General features: G+C 32.3%; 2 protein-coding genes across 2 annotated transcripts; both read right to left on the bottom strand.

The window, feature by feature from the left end:
• Positions 1 to 6119: 6119 nt before the first annotated feature.
• Positions 6120 to 9600, bottom strand: LOC135955407 (uncharacterized). The gene is made up of 6 exons (XM_065505757.1): positions 9456 to 9600; positions 9045 to 9395; positions 8624 to 8971; positions 8191 to 8550; positions 7415 to 7744; positions 6120 to 7340 (listed from the first exon to the last, which is right to left on the bottom strand). Exons 1-6 carry the CDS (start codon positions 9598 to 9600, stop codon positions 6148 to 6150), a joined length of 2727 nt encoding a protein of 908 aa, XP_065361829.1. The 3' UTR covers positions 6120 to 6147.
• A 3093-nt stretch (positions 9601 to 12693) lies between these two features.
• On the bottom strand, positions 12694 to 17446 carry LOC135955408 (uncharacterized). The gene is made up of 5 exons (XM_065505759.1): positions 17434 to 17446; positions 17014 to 17373; positions 14965 to 15324; positions 13961 to 14290; positions 12694 to 13886 (listed from the first exon to the last, which is right to left on the bottom strand). Exons 1-5 carry the CDS (start codon positions 17444 to 17446, stop codon positions 12694 to 12696), a joined length of 2256 nt encoding a protein of 751 aa, XP_065361831.1.
• Between the last annotated feature and the right edge of the window lie 721 nt (positions 17447 to 18167).

An 18167-nucleotide genomic window follows, 5' to 3' on the forward strand; every position in this document is an offset into this window, starting at 1 on the left:
TCTGGCAACGATAAACAGGATCTATGTTCTTCGCTTTGATAATCCCACAGTGCAGGTCTCTTTCGCATTTCATCTATCAACTTGAATTTGTCTATGGCGTTTGAGTTCCCAAGTTTAATGCCATTCAAAAATTTCATGTGTTCCAAATAAGGCCACTTACTGCTGTAGTCATTGTTAGGATTATATGAACCATTCAGTTTAGCTTTTTGGATGCGTGACTCCATCTTCTTAACAACTAACCGATTACTATTCCATAAACTTCTCCACATACGCCTGCAGTCATCAGCTGTAATTGTAGAAAATGTTTACAAATATATTCAGTGTCAAGCACAATGCCAATCGAATCATACCATCTGATCCCATAGTGACAGCCACATCTTTCCACGCTTTTTGAATAATACTTTTGGATCTATGTTCTTTGCTTTGATTATCCCATAGTGCAGGTCTCCTTCGTACTTCATCGATTAACTTAAATTTGTCAATGCCGTTTGACATTTTTAGATCAACATCAGGTTCCATCATACTATTGTCCATAATATGAACTTTGGAAACAGTCGAGTTCCCATGTTTTATGCCATTAATAAATTCCATGTATTTAAGATAACGCCACTGACTACTGTAGTCATTGTTAGGATTATATGAACCTTCATGTTTAGCTTCTTGGATACGTAACTCCATCTTCTTAACTACTTGTTGATAAATATTCCGCAAATTTTTCCACATACGACTGCAGTCATTAACTGTAATTGCAGAAAATGTTTAAAAATATATTTAGCGTCAACTATAATATAACTTAGAGTTTAGATCAAACTGTACTACCATTTGATCCCATAGCGACAGCCACATCTTTCCACGCTGTTCGTTTGGTTTTACGTTCTTCGCTATTAACATCCCATATTGCAGGTCTCTTTCGTATCTCAGCGATCAACTTAAATTTGTCTATGGCGTTTGACATTTCTAGATCAGTTTTGTTGTCATTAACAGATGGTTTTTTAATGTCATTCACAAATTTCATGTGTTCCAAATAAGTCCATTCACTGCCATAGTCATTGTTAGGATTATATGAACCTTTCTGTTTAGCTTCTTGGATGCGTAACTCTATCCTCTTAACTATTACTCGATCAGTGGTCCATAAATTTTCCCACGTACGACTGCAGTCATTAACTGTAAATGTAGCAAATGTTAAAAAATATATTTATTGTCAAGTACAATATAACTTGGAGTTCAGATCAAACTGTACTACCATTTGATCCCATAGCGGCAGCCACATCTTTCCACGCTGTTTTAATTAATATTTTGGATTTATAGTCTTTGCCATTAATATCCCATAGTACAGGTCTCTTACGGACTTCAGCGATTAACTTAAATATGTCCATGGCGTTTGACATTTCTAGATCACGCTCAGGTTTCATCTTAGTATTGTCCATATTGTGAACTTTGGAAACTTGGTTTGAGTCATTATATTCACTTTTGTTTTCATTAGCAGATGGGTTCCTAAGTTTAATGCCATGAAAAAATTCCATGTGTTCAAGATAAGGCCACTGAGTGATATAGGCCATGTTAGGATTATATGTACCTTTCAGTTTAGCTTGTTTGATACGTAATTCTCTCTTCTTAAGTATTGTTCGACTCACATCCCGTAAATGTTTCCAGATACGACTACACTCATTAACTGTAAATGTAGAAAATGTTTAAAAATATATTTATTGCCATGTACTATATAACTTGGAGTTCATATCAAACAGTACTACCATTTGATCCCATAGCGACAGCCACATCTTTCCATGCTTTTTGACGAATTCCTTGGGATCTATGTTCTTCGCTATTAACATCCCATACTGCATGTCTCTTTTGTATTTCAGTGATCAACTTAAATTTGTCTATGGCGTTTGACATTTCTAGATCACTTTTGTGGGCATTAACAGTTGGTTTTTTAATGTCATTCATAAATTTCATGTGTTCCAAATAAGTCCACTTACTGCCATAGTCATTGTTAGGATTATATGAACCTTTCTGTTTAGCTTCTTGGATGCGTAACTCTATCTTATTAACTACTTCTCGATTAGTACTCCGTAAAGCTTTCCACCTACGACTGCACTCATTAACTGTAAATGTAGAAAATGTTAAAAAATATATTTATTGCCATGTACATACTATATAACATGGAGTTCAGATCAATCTGTACTACCATTTGATCCCATAGCGGCAGCCACATTTTTCCACGCTCTTTGAATTGTATTTAAGGATCTATGTTCTTCGGCATTAATATCCCATAGTGCAGGTCTCTTACGGACTTCAGCGATTAACTTAAATTTGTCCATGTTGTTTGACATTTCACTCTCAACTAAACTATAGTTTCGTTAAAATGTTATATATTTATTAAATATTTACTAACATCATCACAACACAACAATATTCAACAAAATACAAAATACCTCTTCTCATTGCTCTCTTGCTCAAACTAGCAGTGTATGCAGCAGTGTTGCCACTTCATATGTAATTACTAGTGCATTTATTCGAATAATGATCGTTCGATTAATCGAATAATTTCTTACGAATTATTATTCAAACAATTTAAAACTGACCATTTTCGAATAAGGAATAATTCGAACAATTTTATGTGGAATAATCGAATAAAACGAATAAATGTACATTAGAGTGTCCCAAAAATTGAATTTCGGAACGCATACCCTCAAAAATTTGACCAAAAATATATAACATTTCGCTATTTTTCCATGAAAAATTCCAAATATTGAAAAATTTTACCTTTTACCGATTTTAGTAAGACTTTCAGACTATATTTAAAATTACATGGACTATAATATTCTGAATAGCTTATACTTAAAAATCATAACAGTAAGGAAATTCGGCTCATTCGCCAAAATATGGCCAAAAAATTAGTTTTTTCTCGAAAATCGCAAAATTTAAATCGCAGGTACGGAAAAACTATAGGAGTTATTGACATAATTTTGATTCCCTATTATGTTGACAATAAATCCCCAAGTGATGATCAAAAAATTCTGAAATTTGTGTAACAAAATTTTTAAAAATTTGAAATTGGAGTTTTGAAACTGCCGTTAAAAAAATAATTTTTTTTGGTCATACCTGGGAATAGGTTAACGGTATCCTACGAAGACAAAAACTCATATACAAGTAAATATGTATATATTTTAAGTAAAAATAAGCTCTTATTTTAATATTTCTCAAAATATGTTAATTTTGTTCATACGTTTCTTGTTCTAGTGGCCTGAGACACGTTAATGGCCTGGCGATTTTTTAATAACTTTAACATTTTTTATCCAATTTTTGTGTTTTATGTCTTATTAGAACGACAATTACGTGCACATATCGATTCTTTTAAATTAAATTGCAAAAGTAATAATTTAATGGCAAAATTTTTGCATTTTTTCCCCTTGTAAATGCACCACAAAACTAAATCGCAAGTCGGCACGGTTTGCAATCATGATAGAAAGACAAAATTTCATATTTAACTATAGTTTTATATATATAAAAAATTAGAGGGTATGCGTTCCGAAATTCCAATTTTTGGGACACTCTAATTAAACTTTAAGCAAAGAATATAAATCATATAGAAGGCGCATGTCAAGGCGAATTCATATAAGGTGACCTCATCCCTACAACAAGTACAACAATACAAAAACAACATACATTTTGTTTTTGCTTTCTTGCCCAATCTGTCAAAAAAACAGCTGTGTATAAAGCAAGGCGAATTTAATAATAAACTGGAATTTAACAACAAACCAGTGAAAGATTTATATTTATTGTTTTATTTCTTGTGGAGAATGGTAATATTATCGATGAAGAGTTCAAACGCGTGGTGAACAAAAGAAATTTAATATTAAACAGCGGAAACAAAGTTTTTGGAACAAATACGGGAGTGTGGCGAGAGATTTACTCGGCAAATTTCACTCCACTTCTTCCGACTTAGTTCATCTTTAGGTACGCGGAACAAAGTTCCACTTCCCTTTGGATATTTAAATTTACAATAAGTGCACACACGCATATTTTAAAATTGATTTTATTATTATTAATATCACTTTTTAAACTTTATGCTTTTTCTCACTTTTTAAATTTTTTGGCGCGCACTAGAAAGTAAACAACAAGCCAACAATTTTGACAGTTTGGGCAAAACAGCTGATGATCAGCTGGGCTAATGAGGTCACCTTATATGAATTCGCCTTGGCGCATGTCAAGGAAAACTAAAATATTTTTGAAAAATAAATTCTTTATGCGGGAGGGAAGACAAAAGGGAAAGAAGCAAAAACAAAGAGCGTAACAAATGCATCGTTCTCTCGTTGTTTATGAGAACTTTAAAAAACAACAACAAACAAATGTATTTATAAATATTTACTCATGCAAAACACTTCATATACCAACAACATGAAGAAAGTCATAAAACCGGACAATCATACCTATTTACTCTACGAATGCTCAGTCAAAACTAACCAAATAAACAAAACAAGTCTTGCACAATTGTATGTTGAACAAAATAACAACAAAAATAAAAAAATAAACGAAACACACTCAACCACATACAAATTATGCATGCGTGTGTTTGATTTGTTATTCTCATTTCATCCATCCCTGCCAGCAATTGGAAGTTATATTTTCGATATGTATACTAAAATGTATCTCTTTTGTGTCGCAAAAATGTTACTAGCATATAAAAAAACAAATTACATTACTATCGAATTATGCTCATCTTAAAGTACATTTTAGTTACAAACAAAGATTCCTAAAAATTAACTTAATAGATAATATTAAAAAGTACTTTATGATACAAAAACGATCCATATTATTTTTGGTTAGTGACAAATTTTACAATAACAAATTACATTAATACCGACTGTTTACTGTTTACATTTTAAAAGAAAGATGAAAAACATGACAATACTCAGTATATTTATGAATTTTAAAATCATCGGTTGTGTTAAATAAAAAGTGTGTGTTTTAACTTAAGTTCAAATTAAATAGTGATAAATAAAGTTTTATTAAATAATTAGTGATTAATTTAAATTATATTTGTAATTGAAGTGTTTGTTAAAAGTGTACCAATAAATAAAGTTTTTTTTAAAGGTACAGAGTTAGTGCAATAACTAGTGAATTTTTAAATACGTATTCCAATTAATTAGTGAAACTTATTTTATATAATTTTGTATACTCTAATTTTTAATTAAAGTCATATTAAGTTAAGTTACATATATCATTATTTTATTTATTTTTAATGTAAATATGCATAGTGTTTTCATAACTGGACTGCAATAAAATATTTCCATTTTAATTCAAGAAGCATAATTGGAAACATTATCTTCTCTCTGGACACTTTTTAGACATAAATTTAGGTATAATAATACACTAAATGGATAGAATTGGTAGGTATCATATGCGTGGCACGTTTTCTCCAGCACTGTGACACTATTACGATAAGAAATCGATATCATATTCGATGAGTTTCAACTACAAGATGACACGTTAGGGACACTTTTTGGATAGTAATTGTTGGCAGGGAATACTCAACAAAAGCAAAATGTGCATAAACAAGAAAAACCTCTCTGCTCTCTTGATTGCTTATACAAGTATGTGTGAGTATTCAAGTTGTTTGTTTTTTTACTGGTGTCAGAGATGGTTGTTTGGTATTCCTATATTTATCATCATTGCTTTACGTCAAACGTTTTTTAATGCAAATTGTTGGCAGTGAGGCCACAAATTTGTGCAACCAAAGCATCATTTAGTTATCTGTTGCAAAAGTTTGAAGGTCGGGGCATCAGTGATGTACCAATTTACTGCATTTACGAACGCATCCATATTGTCATTACATTTTATATAGGACTTGAATATTTTGTACTTAAACAATACACTAAATTGAGCTATCAAGTTGAAATTTATTGCAAGTGTGGTTCAAATATTAAATTTACATTTTGAACAAGATCTCATTTAAAAGATATTTTGCAAAACATATATAAACAGTGTTATTCTTACAAAATTATGTTGAAGGGTATTTTTTTATATACAAACCACACCCATCCCAAAATAAAAATAAGTAATAATTTTATTAATTTAAAATATACCTATATGTATATATTTGATCATTTATTGTTCCTTAAATTTCCATAAACACTAGACAAACTAAGATTTGTTATTAGATTTTACATTCCGCGAAGATGAAGCAGACATAATATTGAACATCACATTGTTCATTTTTTCACGAAATTTAAAATTTTGCAAATTATTAATCATTTTCATTTGCGGCAACAAACTGACCAAGAAATTAAAGTCGGAATCGCCGACATTAATCATACTATTAGAACGTGTTATACCCAAACGTGAGGACTTTGTTAAGTTATGCTCCTCCTTTTCAAGATCTTCCAGGAAATTCGCCCGATCGTAAGTTCGTTTAGTGCAGTTCCCACCTGTTGACGATGGTTTATCATCTGCTGACTCTTGGTTTTGAGGAGAATTTGGTTCGCTTAAAAATTCCATGCCAGACATTTGGCTGTCAGTGTCATAATCTTCATCGTCGGGTATATACACTTCTGTGTCTAGATCAAGCCCAGGTTCCGCATTAGCGGACTTTGTTAAGTTATGCTCCTCCTTTTCAATATCCTCCAAGAAATTCGACTGATCGTAAGTTCGTTTAGAGCAATTCCCTCCGGTTGACGAAGGTTTATCATCTGCTGACTCTTGGTTTTGTGGAGAATTTTGTTCGCTTAAAAATTCCATGCCAGACATTTGGCTGTCAGTGTCACCATCTTCCTCGTCGGGTACATACACTTCTGGGTCTAGAACAAGACCAGGTTCCGCATTAGCGGACTTTGTTAAGTTATGCTCCTCCTTTTTAATATCCTCTAATAAATTCGCCTGATCAAAAGATTGTTTAGTGCAGTTCCCGCCTGTTGACGATGGTTTATCATCTGCTGACTCTTGATTTTGTGGAGAATTTGGTTCGCTTACAAATTCTATGCTATACATTTGGCTGTCAGTGTCATCATCTTCATCGTCGGGTATATACACTTCTGTGTCTAGATCAAGCTCTGGTTCCATCTTATAATTGTCCATATTTTCAAGTTCGGAAACTTGGTTTAAGTCATTATCATCACTATTATTGTCATTAACAGATGTGTTCCCAAGTTCCATGAGACTTGGGTTTTTAATGTCATAACAAAATTTCATGTGTTCATAATAAATCCAGTTAGATCTATATTCATTGTTAGGATTATATGAACCTTTCAACTTATCTTCTTTAATACGTAACTCTAACTTCTTAACTTCTGTTCGTTGCGCCGACAGTAAAATTTTCCAATTACGCTTGCAGTCATCAACTGTAATTGTCGAGAATTGTTTAAAATATATTTAGTGTCAATTATAACTTGGAATGTAGATCAAGCTGTATTACCATCTGCTCCCATATCGCGAGCCAGATATTCCCATGACTTCTGTAAAGCAAAACGGGGTATATATTCTTTGCTTTTGCACCATAGTTCAGGCCTATATCGGACTTCAGCGATTAACTTCAATTTATCAGCAGAAGTTCGGAGTTTAATCCAATGTGTTGTATGGTCCTTCATAAATTGGAATGCCTCAAAATAAGCCCACTTACTGCTATAGTCATTGTTGGGATCATATGAACCATTCAACTTATCTTCTTTGATGCGTGACTCTATATGCTTCACTGAACTCCGATATGACCTACATAAATTTATCCAGTTACGCTGACATTTTTCAACTGTAATTGTAAGAAATTATTAAAGTTATATTCTCCGTTAAGAATTGTTCTCTTTTTAATCATAGTGTAATAAATAAAGTAAAAACTTGTTCAATTATAAAATTTCCTTTCTTAATATCTTCTTATATATAAATAGGCCACACGTTTTTTGTGGTACACTTTTAAGTATGTTATTGTCCATCAATATTGATGAAACATATATAGTTTAAGAGGTTCTTTTCTCTATATATGGACACCGTTGCAACGGGCGATCCTAGTTTTTAGTATTTTGTTGAAATTGGGAAGCAGTAAATACCAGTGAAATTATAATATGTTGATAAAGTAAAAAGAAAATAATGTTTATACTATAACCTAAAATCTAAAGACAATAAAAACTTTACCGACGAATTCGAAAAATATATGTGAAATTCGTACCATAAATTAGAATTCTGATCAAATTGTCTTACCATCTGATCCCACACTGACAGACAGATCTTTCCACACTTCTGGCACAGATAAACAGGATCTATGTTCTTCACTTTGATTATCCCACAGTTCAGGTCTCATTCGCATTTCAGCGATTAACTTAAATTTGTCTATTTGATTTGACATTTCTAGATCACTTTTGTTGTCATTAACAGATTGTTTTTTAATGTCATTCACAAATTGCAGGTGTTTCAAATAAGTCCATTTACTTCCATAGTCATAATTAGGATTATATGAACCATTCAGTTTAGCTTCTTGGATGCGTAACTCTTTCCTCTTAACTACTTCTCTGTAATTTGTCCGTAAACTTTGCCACGTACGAATGCAGTCTTTAGCTGTAACTGTAGAAAATGTTTAATAATATATTTAGTGTCAAGTTCAATATAACTTCGATTTCTTATCAAACTATACTACCATTTGATCCCATAGCGACAGCCACATCTATCCACGCTGTTTGATAAACTACTTTGCTTCTATATTTTTCGCTATTAACATCCCATGTTGCAGGTCTCTTTCGTATCTCAGCGATCAACTTAAATTTGTCTATTTCAAGATCACTTTTGTTGTCAGTAACAGGTAGTTTTTTAATGTCATTCACAAATTTCATGTGTTCCAAATAAGGCCAATCACTGCCATAGTCATTATTAGGATTATATGAACCATTCAGTTTAGCTTCTTGGATGCGTAACTTTATCCTCTTAACTACTACTCGATGATTACACCGTAAATTTTGCCACATACGACTGCAATCTTTAACTGTAACTGTAGAATGTGTTCAAAAATATATTTAGTGTTAAGTTCAATATAACTTCGATTTCTTATCAAACTGTACTACCATTTGATCCCATAGCGACAGCCACATCTATCCACGCTGTTTGATAAATTTCTTTGGTTCTACAATATTTTTCGCTATTAACATCCCATATTGCAGGTCTCTTTCGTACCTCAGCGATCAACTTAAATTTGTCTATTTCAAGATCACTTTTGTTGTCAGTAACAGGTAGTTTTTTAATGTCATTCACAAATTTCATGTGTTCCAAATAAGGCCAATCACTGCCATAGTCATTGTTAGGATTATATGAACCTTTCTGTTTAGCTTCTTGGATGCGTAGCTCTATCCTCTTAAGTATTACTAGATTAGTATTCCGTACACTTTTCCACGTACGACTGCAGTCATTAGCTGTAACTGTAGAAAATGTTTAAAAATATATTTAGTGTCAAGTACAATTTAACCTGGAGTTATTACCATTTGATCCCATAGCGACAGCCACATCTTTCCACGCTTTTTGAAGTATTTTTAGGGATTTATGTTCTTTGGTTCTAATATCCCACAGTGCAGGTCTCTTACGGACTTCAGCGATCAACTTGCGTTTATCCATGGCGTTTGACATTTCTCGCTCAACTAAACTATAGTTTCGTTAAGATGTTATATTTATTAAATATCAACTAACATCATCACAACACAACAACAATATTCAACGAAATACCCTCTCATTGCTCTCTTTCTCAAACTAGTTGTGTATTCAGTTATGTGTGTGCGTTTGAGTTATTCGTTCTTTTTGGCTGGCAGCAGAGATGGATATTTGGAATTAATTTAGTATTTTTTTTGATATTGAGTTTTTAAATGTATGGTAGGGACCGGAAACACATGAATGTGTTTCTGATTGTTGCATATTCCTTGTTATTCAGTGGGGAACTGAATACGTATTTTTAAATTGTATGGTGAATTTATTCCTTATTTAGCACTTCAATATACAGTCAGAGACTAAAGTTTAAATACACCTCAAAAATATTTAAACTTTTGTCGAGTGAATTTTTATTGTATTTTTAAGAATTACCGTTATGTTTGTAAAGTCTATACTTTTTGTTATTGTATTTTGTTATTTATGAAACTAAATAAAACTGTATACATACTAGGGTATTCATTCGACTAATGATCGTTCGATTAATCGAATAATTTCTTACGAATAATTATATCGAACAATTTAAAAATGGCCATTTTCGAATAACGAATAATTCGAACAATTTTATGTAGAATATTCGAATAAAACGAATAAATGTTCATATATATTTAAATTTATTAAATTGCTTAAAATTTCTCATAATTTCAAATTTAAATAAGTAATAATGACTCTCAAAAATTGTATTGTTTCTAAAAATTCGAGAAATAAGTAAAGACAAAGGGACTTTCGATCACTGTAGGTGAGTGTTCCGATAGCTCCTTCCATAAATATATAAATATTACTGCAAGAAGTTATAATTCTAAAAACAAATCTTTCAAAATTTTTAACTTAGGACTTAAACCAATGAAAATAAAAGGTACGGAATAAAATATTTGTTATTTAGCTGGCGAAATATTAGAAGAATCGAAATTAATAATCAGAATTTTAACTTAGATTAAAGTGGAGTTGAATGTGATGGAGAATGTGATTTTGAAACGGTCGTGATATTGAGGATGATATTTATAATGATAACGTTGAAATAGACGAAGGCCATGATCTTAAAATATATCTAAGTGATGTTATTAACTGCGTACGTGTTGCAAAATATTTAATAAATCGAATGATAAACACAAATATTGCAAACTAACGTTTTGTTATACATGAATTTGAACATCGTTGAACATTAGAGTGCTCCAAAAAAATAAAATTGCGAATTTTGACCATCCCCCCCTCTAGAATGGTTCTATGTATTGTAAAAACTCGCTGTGAAAAATATTAGGATGATATGATAACGCTAACTGGTGGCGCAACGACGCTGAAGTTTTGAGGTGCATTTACAAGGGGAAAAAATGCATTTTTTTCAGTTTTTGTAAAAATTTTGGCATTAAATAATTACTTTTGCAATTTAATTTAAAATAATCGAAATCTACACGTTCTAATAAGATATAAAAGACAAAAATTGGTTAAAAAATGTTAAAGTTATTAAAAAATCGCCAGGCCATTAACGTGTCTCAGGCCACTAGAACAAGAAATGTAGAAACAAAATTAACATATTTTGATAAATATTATAATAAAAGTACATTTTTACTTAAAATATATCCATATTTACTTGTATATGAGTTTTTGTCTTCGTAGAATACCGTTAACCTATTTTTTTTAAAGGCGGTTTCAAAACTCCAATTTCAAATTTTTAAAAATTTTGTTAAACAAATTTCAAAATTTTTTGATCATCACATTGGGATTTATTGAGAACATAATAGGGAATAAAAATATGAAAAAAGTTAGAAAATACCTCCTATAGTTTTTCCGTACCTGCGATTTAGATTTTGAGATTTTAGAGAAAAACTATTTTTTGGCCATATTTTGGCGAATGAGCCGAATTTCTTTATTGTTATGATTTTTAAGCTAAATCTATTCAGAGTATTATATTCCAGGAAATTTTAAATATAGTCTGAAAGTTTTTTTAAATCGGAAAACGTTAACCCTTAAATCGTGAAGGTCAAAGTTCAATTTTTTCAATATTTGGAATTTCTCATGGAAACATAGCGAAATGTTATTTAGTTTTCGGCCGATTTTGATGAAACTTAAGAAAAATATAAAATAAAGTCTAGTATTTACAAAAACAGCAGAAAAATTAAAATTAACCCTTAATAGCACTTGGGGTTAAAATGACCCCAAACTTCTAAAACCATAAACAAAATTGTCAATTTCAATAGTGCTGATCAAAAATTGTTTTTTATAGGAAACAAACTTTAAAATATTGTATTGTGTATTAGAAAATAGTATTACTAAGCCATTTTGAAAAATGTTCACATTTTTGTTCAATTTTGACGAAGGCGAATTAATACGCCTTGCACTACACGAAAATACTCAACAAAAGCGAAATGTGCATAAACAAAAAGACCTCTCTGCTCTCTTTCTCTATGTGGTTCCATATACAAGTATGTGTGAGTATTCGAGTTGTTGTTTGTTTTTTTACTGGTGTCAGAGATGGATGTTTGGTATTCCTATATTTATGTTACGATAATAATTGTTTTAGGGTTCTAGAAATCTTCATTTGGTAGTGCAACTTTGGCAAATTTATTTAATTGTTTTCAATTTGGTGGCATAGGGTGCATTCGTAAATGCAGCAATAATGCATCACAGCAGCAAATTAAAAGTTTCGTGAAGTGATGTACCAATTTACTGTATTTAAGAACGCATCCATATTGTCATTACATTTTATATAGGACTTGAATATTTTGTACTTAAACAATACACTAAATTGAGCTATCAGGTTGAAATTTATTGCAAGTGTGGTTCAAATATTAAATTAACATTTTGAACAAGATCTCATTTGAAAGATATTTTGCCAAACATACCACCACGCACCGTTAGAGTGTTATTCTTACAAAATTATGTTGAAGGGTATTTTTAATATACAAACCACACCCACCCCAAAAAAAAATAAAAATAAGTAATAATTTTATTAATTTAAAATATACCTATATATGTATATTTGATCATTTATTGTTCCTTAAATTTCCATAAACACTAGACAAACTAAGATTTGTTATTCGATTTTACATTCCGCGAAGATGAAGCAGACATAATATTGAACATCACATTGTTCATTTTTTCACGAAATTTAAAGTTTTGCAAATTATTAATCATTTTCATTTGCGGCAACAAACTGACCAAGAAATTAAAGTCGGAATCGCCGACATTAATCATACTATTAGAACGTGTTATACCCAAACGTGAGGACTTTGTTAAGTTATGCTCCTCCTTTTCAAGATCTTCCAGGAAATTCGCCTGATCGTAAGTTCGTTTAGTGCAGTTCCCACCTGTTGACGATGGTTTATCATCTGCTGACTCTTGGTTTTGAGGAGAATTTGGTTCGCTTAAAAATTCCATGCCAGACATTTGGCTGTCAGTGTCACAATCTTCATCGTCGGGTATATACACTTCTGTGTCTAGATCAAGCCCAAGTTCCACCTTAGTGGACTTTGATAAGTTATGCTCCTCCTTTTCAAGATCTTCCAAGAAATTCGACTGATCGTAAGTTCGTTTATAGCAATTCCCTCCGGTTGACGAAGGTTTATCATCTGCTGACTCTTGGTTTTGTGGAGAATTTTGTTCGCTTAAAAATTCCATGCCAGACATTTGGCTGTTAGAGTCACAATCTTCATCGTCGGGTATATACACTTCTGTGTCTAGATCAAGCCCAGGTTCCGCATTAGCGGACTTTGTTAAGTTATGCTCCTCCTTTTTAATATCCTCCAATAAATTCGCCTGATCAAAAAATGGTTTAGTGCAGTTCCCGCCTGTTGACGATGGTTTATCATCTGCTGACTCTTGATTTTGTGGAGAATTTGGTTCGCTTACAAATTCTATGCTATACATTTGGCTGTCAGTGTCATCATCTTCATCGTCGGGTATATACACTTCTGTGTCTAGATCAAGCTCTGGTTCCATCTTATAATTGTCCATATTTTCAAGTTCGGAAACTTGGTTTAAGTCATTATCATCACTATTATTGTCATTAACAGATGTGTTCCCAAGTTCCATGAGACTTGGGTTTTTAATGTCATAACAAAATTTCATGTGTTCATAATAAATCCAGTTAGATCTATATTCATTGTTAGGATTATATGAACCTTTCAACTTATCTTCTTTAATACGTAACTCTAACTTCTTAACTTCTGTTCGTTGCGCCGACAGTAAAATTTTCCAATTACGCTTGCAGTCATCAACTGTAATTGTCGATAATTGTTTAAAATATATTTAGTGTCAAGTGTAACTTGGAATGTAGATCAAACCGTATTACCATCTGCTCCCATATCGCGAGCCAGATATTCCCATGACTTCTGTAAAGCAAAACGGGGTATATATTCTTTGCTTTTGCACCATAGTTCAGGCCTATATCGGACTTCAGCGATTAACTTCAATTTATCAGCAGAAGTTCGGAGTTTAATCCAATGTGTTGTATGGTCCTTCATAAATTGGAATGCCTCAAAATAAGCCCACTTACTGCTATAGTCATTATTGGGATCATATGAACCATTCAACTTATCTTCTTTGATGCGTGACTCTATATGCTTCACTGAACTCCGATATGACCTACATAAATTTATCCAGTTACGCTGACATTTTTCAACTGTAATTGTAAGAAATTATTAAAGTTATATTATCCGTTAAGAATTGTTCTCTTTTTAATCATAGTACAATAAATAAAGTAAAAACTTGTTCAATTAAAAAATTTCCTTTCTTAATATCTTCTTATGTATATATAAATAGGCCACACGGTTTTTTGTGGTACACTTTTAAGTATGTTATTGTCCATCAATATTGATGAAACATATATGATTTAACCCTTCGTTAGTCGCAACTGATCCGGTTGATACAGCAAACATTTTTTTATTGGAAATTTTTTTAAATGACCTAATTTTTAAGCTATTTTTTGATAAAAATATATTTTTTACTGAAATTTTATTTCGATTACTCTATTAAATACTTTGAACTTAATATTGTTTTTATGTTTACGAAATAAAAAGTGAAGAGATTATTTTCAAACGCGGTTTCTTCTTTATTGATATCAATTTGAAAATGATTGCGACTAACGGAGGGTTATGAGGTTCTTTTCTCTATATATGCACACTGGCCACCGGGCGATCCTAGTTTTTATAATTTTGTTGAAATTGGGAAGCAGTAAATACCAGTGAAATTATAATATTTTGATGAAGATAAAGATAATAAAAACATTTACTGATGAATTCGTCGTAATATGCGAAATTCGTCCCATAAATTAGAATTCTGATCAAATTGTCTTACCATCTGATCCCACACTGACAGCCAGATCTTTCCACACTTCTGGTACAGATAAACAGGATCTATGTTCTTCGCTTTTAATATCCCATAGTGCAGGTCTCTTTCGTATCTCAGCGATCAACTTAAATTTGTCTATGTTATTTGACATTTCTAGTTCACTTTTGTTGTCATTAACAGGTAGTTTTTTAATGTCATTCACAAATTTCATGTCTTCCAAATAAGGCCAATCACTGCCATATTCATTATTAGGATTATATAAACCATTCCGTTTAGCTTCTTGGACGTATAACTCTATCCTCTTAACTATTACTAGATAAGTATTCCGTACAATTTTCCACGTACGACTGCAGTCATTAGCTGTAACTGTAGAACATTTTTAAAAATATGTTTAGTGTCAAGTAAAATTAGAGATGCCAAACGAGGAATCCCGGGATTTAAAATTAAAAAATCCCGGGATTTTCGGGATTTTCCAATTCCCGTTTTTCACAATAGGGGAAATTGTCATTTTTGTGTGCGCTTTTCATGCATTTTGACATTCTACATGCCCGAATATCGCAGAGTGATGTTCAGCAAAGTTGTTAAGCTCAACTCCTGCTGCAATATAGTTAATAAAGGAAAACTGTATTTTTGGTTTTCATTGAGTGGGGCTCTAGAAAATCAATTCTTCACCGTTTTTTTGTAAGTTATCGAACAAAACTCAATTTAAATTCTCTTCTAATGAAACTGATTTTATCTCAGATGAGGAGCTCGAACAGAATGAAAATATTTCGATTGATAAAAGGCTAGAAGATATTCACCCCTATCGGCAATAACATGTGAAATTTTGTTCCCGTAAAATATCCATTTCCCATGAAGGAAAAATTGCTATCGTGATATTCCCCTGAACTTTTCATTCACAATAGTTAATTTTGTTCGTAAGAGCTGTTTATTGTTTACAAAATTCCATCTAAAAATTTTTTCACGTGAACAAAGTTGATGAACGAAAAAAGGAAAAGGGTAAAAAAATGTAAAAAATCCAAATAACAATAACGAAACCAAATTATAATGTAGATTTGCAACTTCCGAAAAAAATAGATAATTTTTCTGAAGGAACAAGAGGAAAATACCCAGCAGTTCGAGGAGACAGTACCGAACTAGTGATTTTACCCGTCCTTTAGGGTGGGAGCTAGTTACTTCGATAGCCACGTGACTAGTCATTTTAACACGGGCATGTTCTAGGCAGGGGGTCAATTGTCTCTTTTTGATTACAATGGGACTGTCTAATAGCTGGTCCAAAGTAGGCAACGCATTAGATTCACATACTGGTTACATAGCGTCAGTTACCTTACTAGCTTTCTAACTGGTTACTTGATCAGCTACTTGACTAGTTATTTTAACACGTACATGTCCTAAGCAGGGGTTCAATTGACTCTTTTGATACAATGTGACTATCTGATAGCTGATCGAAAGTAGTCAACGCTTCTGGTGGGTAAAATAAAGTGCAGTACAAAAAAAAGTATGAAGTGACTTCTCCATAGGTTACTAAGAGACACTAAAGTGACTATTGACTTCATGCTATGTTACATGGGACACCAGATACTTAAGCAAAAATAAAAATAAACTGTATGAGAATTATATCAACAGAATTTGTATAAAACCAGTTTGTGCGAATTACTCACAAAACGTTTAAAGTGACTACACTCCAGATTACTTAGAGACACTTAAGTGTCAATTGTCTTCACGCTAGATTACTTGGGATGTATAAAGTAACCAATTGTCTTCTCTCTGCACTACAAAGTGCACACACGTATATCTGGGTCCTTCAGAAAATTGATTTCAACAGATAGACGGACATGCCTTAATCGACTCCGCTATCTATAAGGATCCAGAATATCTATACTTTATAGGGTCGGAAAATTATATTGTGGAAATTACCTTCTCACGAAGGTGAAGGGTATAACAATTTACGTTCAATTGTAAAGACACGTTTCTTTACCAAATCCCGAACACCGGGATTTTTAAAAATCAGTCCCGATTAGCATCTCTAAGTACAATATAACCTGGAGTTCTTACCATTTGATCCTATAGCGACAGCCACATCTTTCCACGCTGTTTGAAGTGCTTTTATGGATTTATGTTCTTCAGCATTAATATCCCACAGTGCAGGTCTCTTACGGACTTCAGCGATTAACTTGCGTTTGTCCATGGCGTTTGACATTTCTAGATCACTTTTGTTGTAATTAACAGGTGTTTTTTTATTGTCACTTACAAATTTCATGTGTTCCAAATAAGTCCAATCACTGCCATAGTCATTATTAGGATTATATGAACCATTAAGTTTAGCTTCTTGGATGCGTAACTCTGTCCTGTTACCTATTAGTCGATTAGTATTCCGTAAAGTTTTCCACGTACGACTGCAGTCATTAGCTGTAACTGTAGAAAATATTTAAAAATATATTTAGTGTCAAGTACAATATAACCTGGAGTTCTTACCATTTGATCCCATAGCGACAGCCACATCTTTCCATGCTGTTTGAATTATTACTATGGATTTATGTTCTATAGCATTAATATCCCACAGTGCAGGTCTCTTACGGACTTCAGCGATTAACTTAAATTTGTCTATTTCATTTGACTTTTCTAGATCACTTTTGTTGTCATTAAGAGATTGTTTTTTAATGTCATTCACAAATTTCATGTGTTCCAAATAAGTCCAATCACTGCCATAGTCATTATTAGGATTATATGAACCATTCAGTTTAGCTTCTTGAATGCGTAACTCTGTCCTCTTACCTATTACTCGATTAGTATTCCGTAAATATCGCCACGTACGATTGCAGTCATTAGCTGTAACTGTAGAAAATGTTTAAAAATATATTTAGTGTCAAGTACAATATAACCTGGAGTTCTTACCATTTGATCCCATAGCGACTGCCACATCTTTCCATGCTGTTTGAATTATTATTATGGATTTATGTTCTATAGCATTAATATCCCACAGTGCAGGTCTCTTGCGGACTTCAGCGATTAACTTGAGTTTGTCCATGGCGTTTGACATTTCTCGCTCAACTAAACCATAGTTTCGTTAAAATGTTATATGATTTATTAAATTTCTACTAACCTCAACACAACAATATTCAACAAAATACCCTCTCATTGCTCTCTTCTCAAACTAGCTGTGTATTCAGGTATGTGTGTGCTTAAGTTATTCGTTCTTTTTGGTTGGC

This window comes from Calliphora vicina, chromosome 3, assembly GCF_958450345.1.
Source record: "Calliphora vicina chromosome 3, idCalVici1.1, whole genome shotgun sequence".
Classification (NCBI taxonomy): domain Eukaryota; kingdom Metazoa; phylum Arthropoda; class Insecta; order Diptera; family Calliphoridae; genus Calliphora; species Calliphora vicina.

What these genes read in the sequence shown, in the direction of transcription:
- LOC135955407 (XM_065505757.1), bottom strand. Translation starts at nt 9,600, where the DNA reads ATGTCAAACGCCATGGATAAACGCAAGTTGATCGCTGAAGTCCGTAAG. An exon ending in TGTCAGTGTGGGATCAGATG is followed by an intron (nt 7,745 to 8,190) that starts GTAAGACAATTT and finishes TTACAATTACAG; the next exon opens with TTGAAAAATGTCAGCGTAAC. An exon ending in TCGCGATATGGGAGCAGATG is followed by an intron (nt 7,341 to 7,414) that starts GTAATACAGCTT and finishes CGACAATTACAG; the next exon opens with TTGATGACTGCAAGCGTAAT.
- LOC135955408 (XM_065505759.1), bottom strand. An exon ending in TGTCAGTGTGGGATCAGATG is followed by an intron (nt 14,291 to 14,964) that starts GTAAGACAATTT and finishes TTACAATTACAG; the next exon opens with TTGAAAAATGTCAGCGTAAC. An exon ending in TCGCGATATGGGAGCAGATG is followed by an intron (nt 13,887 to 13,960) that starts GTAATACGGTTT and finishes CGACAATTACAG; the next exon opens with TTGATGACTGCAAGCGTAAT.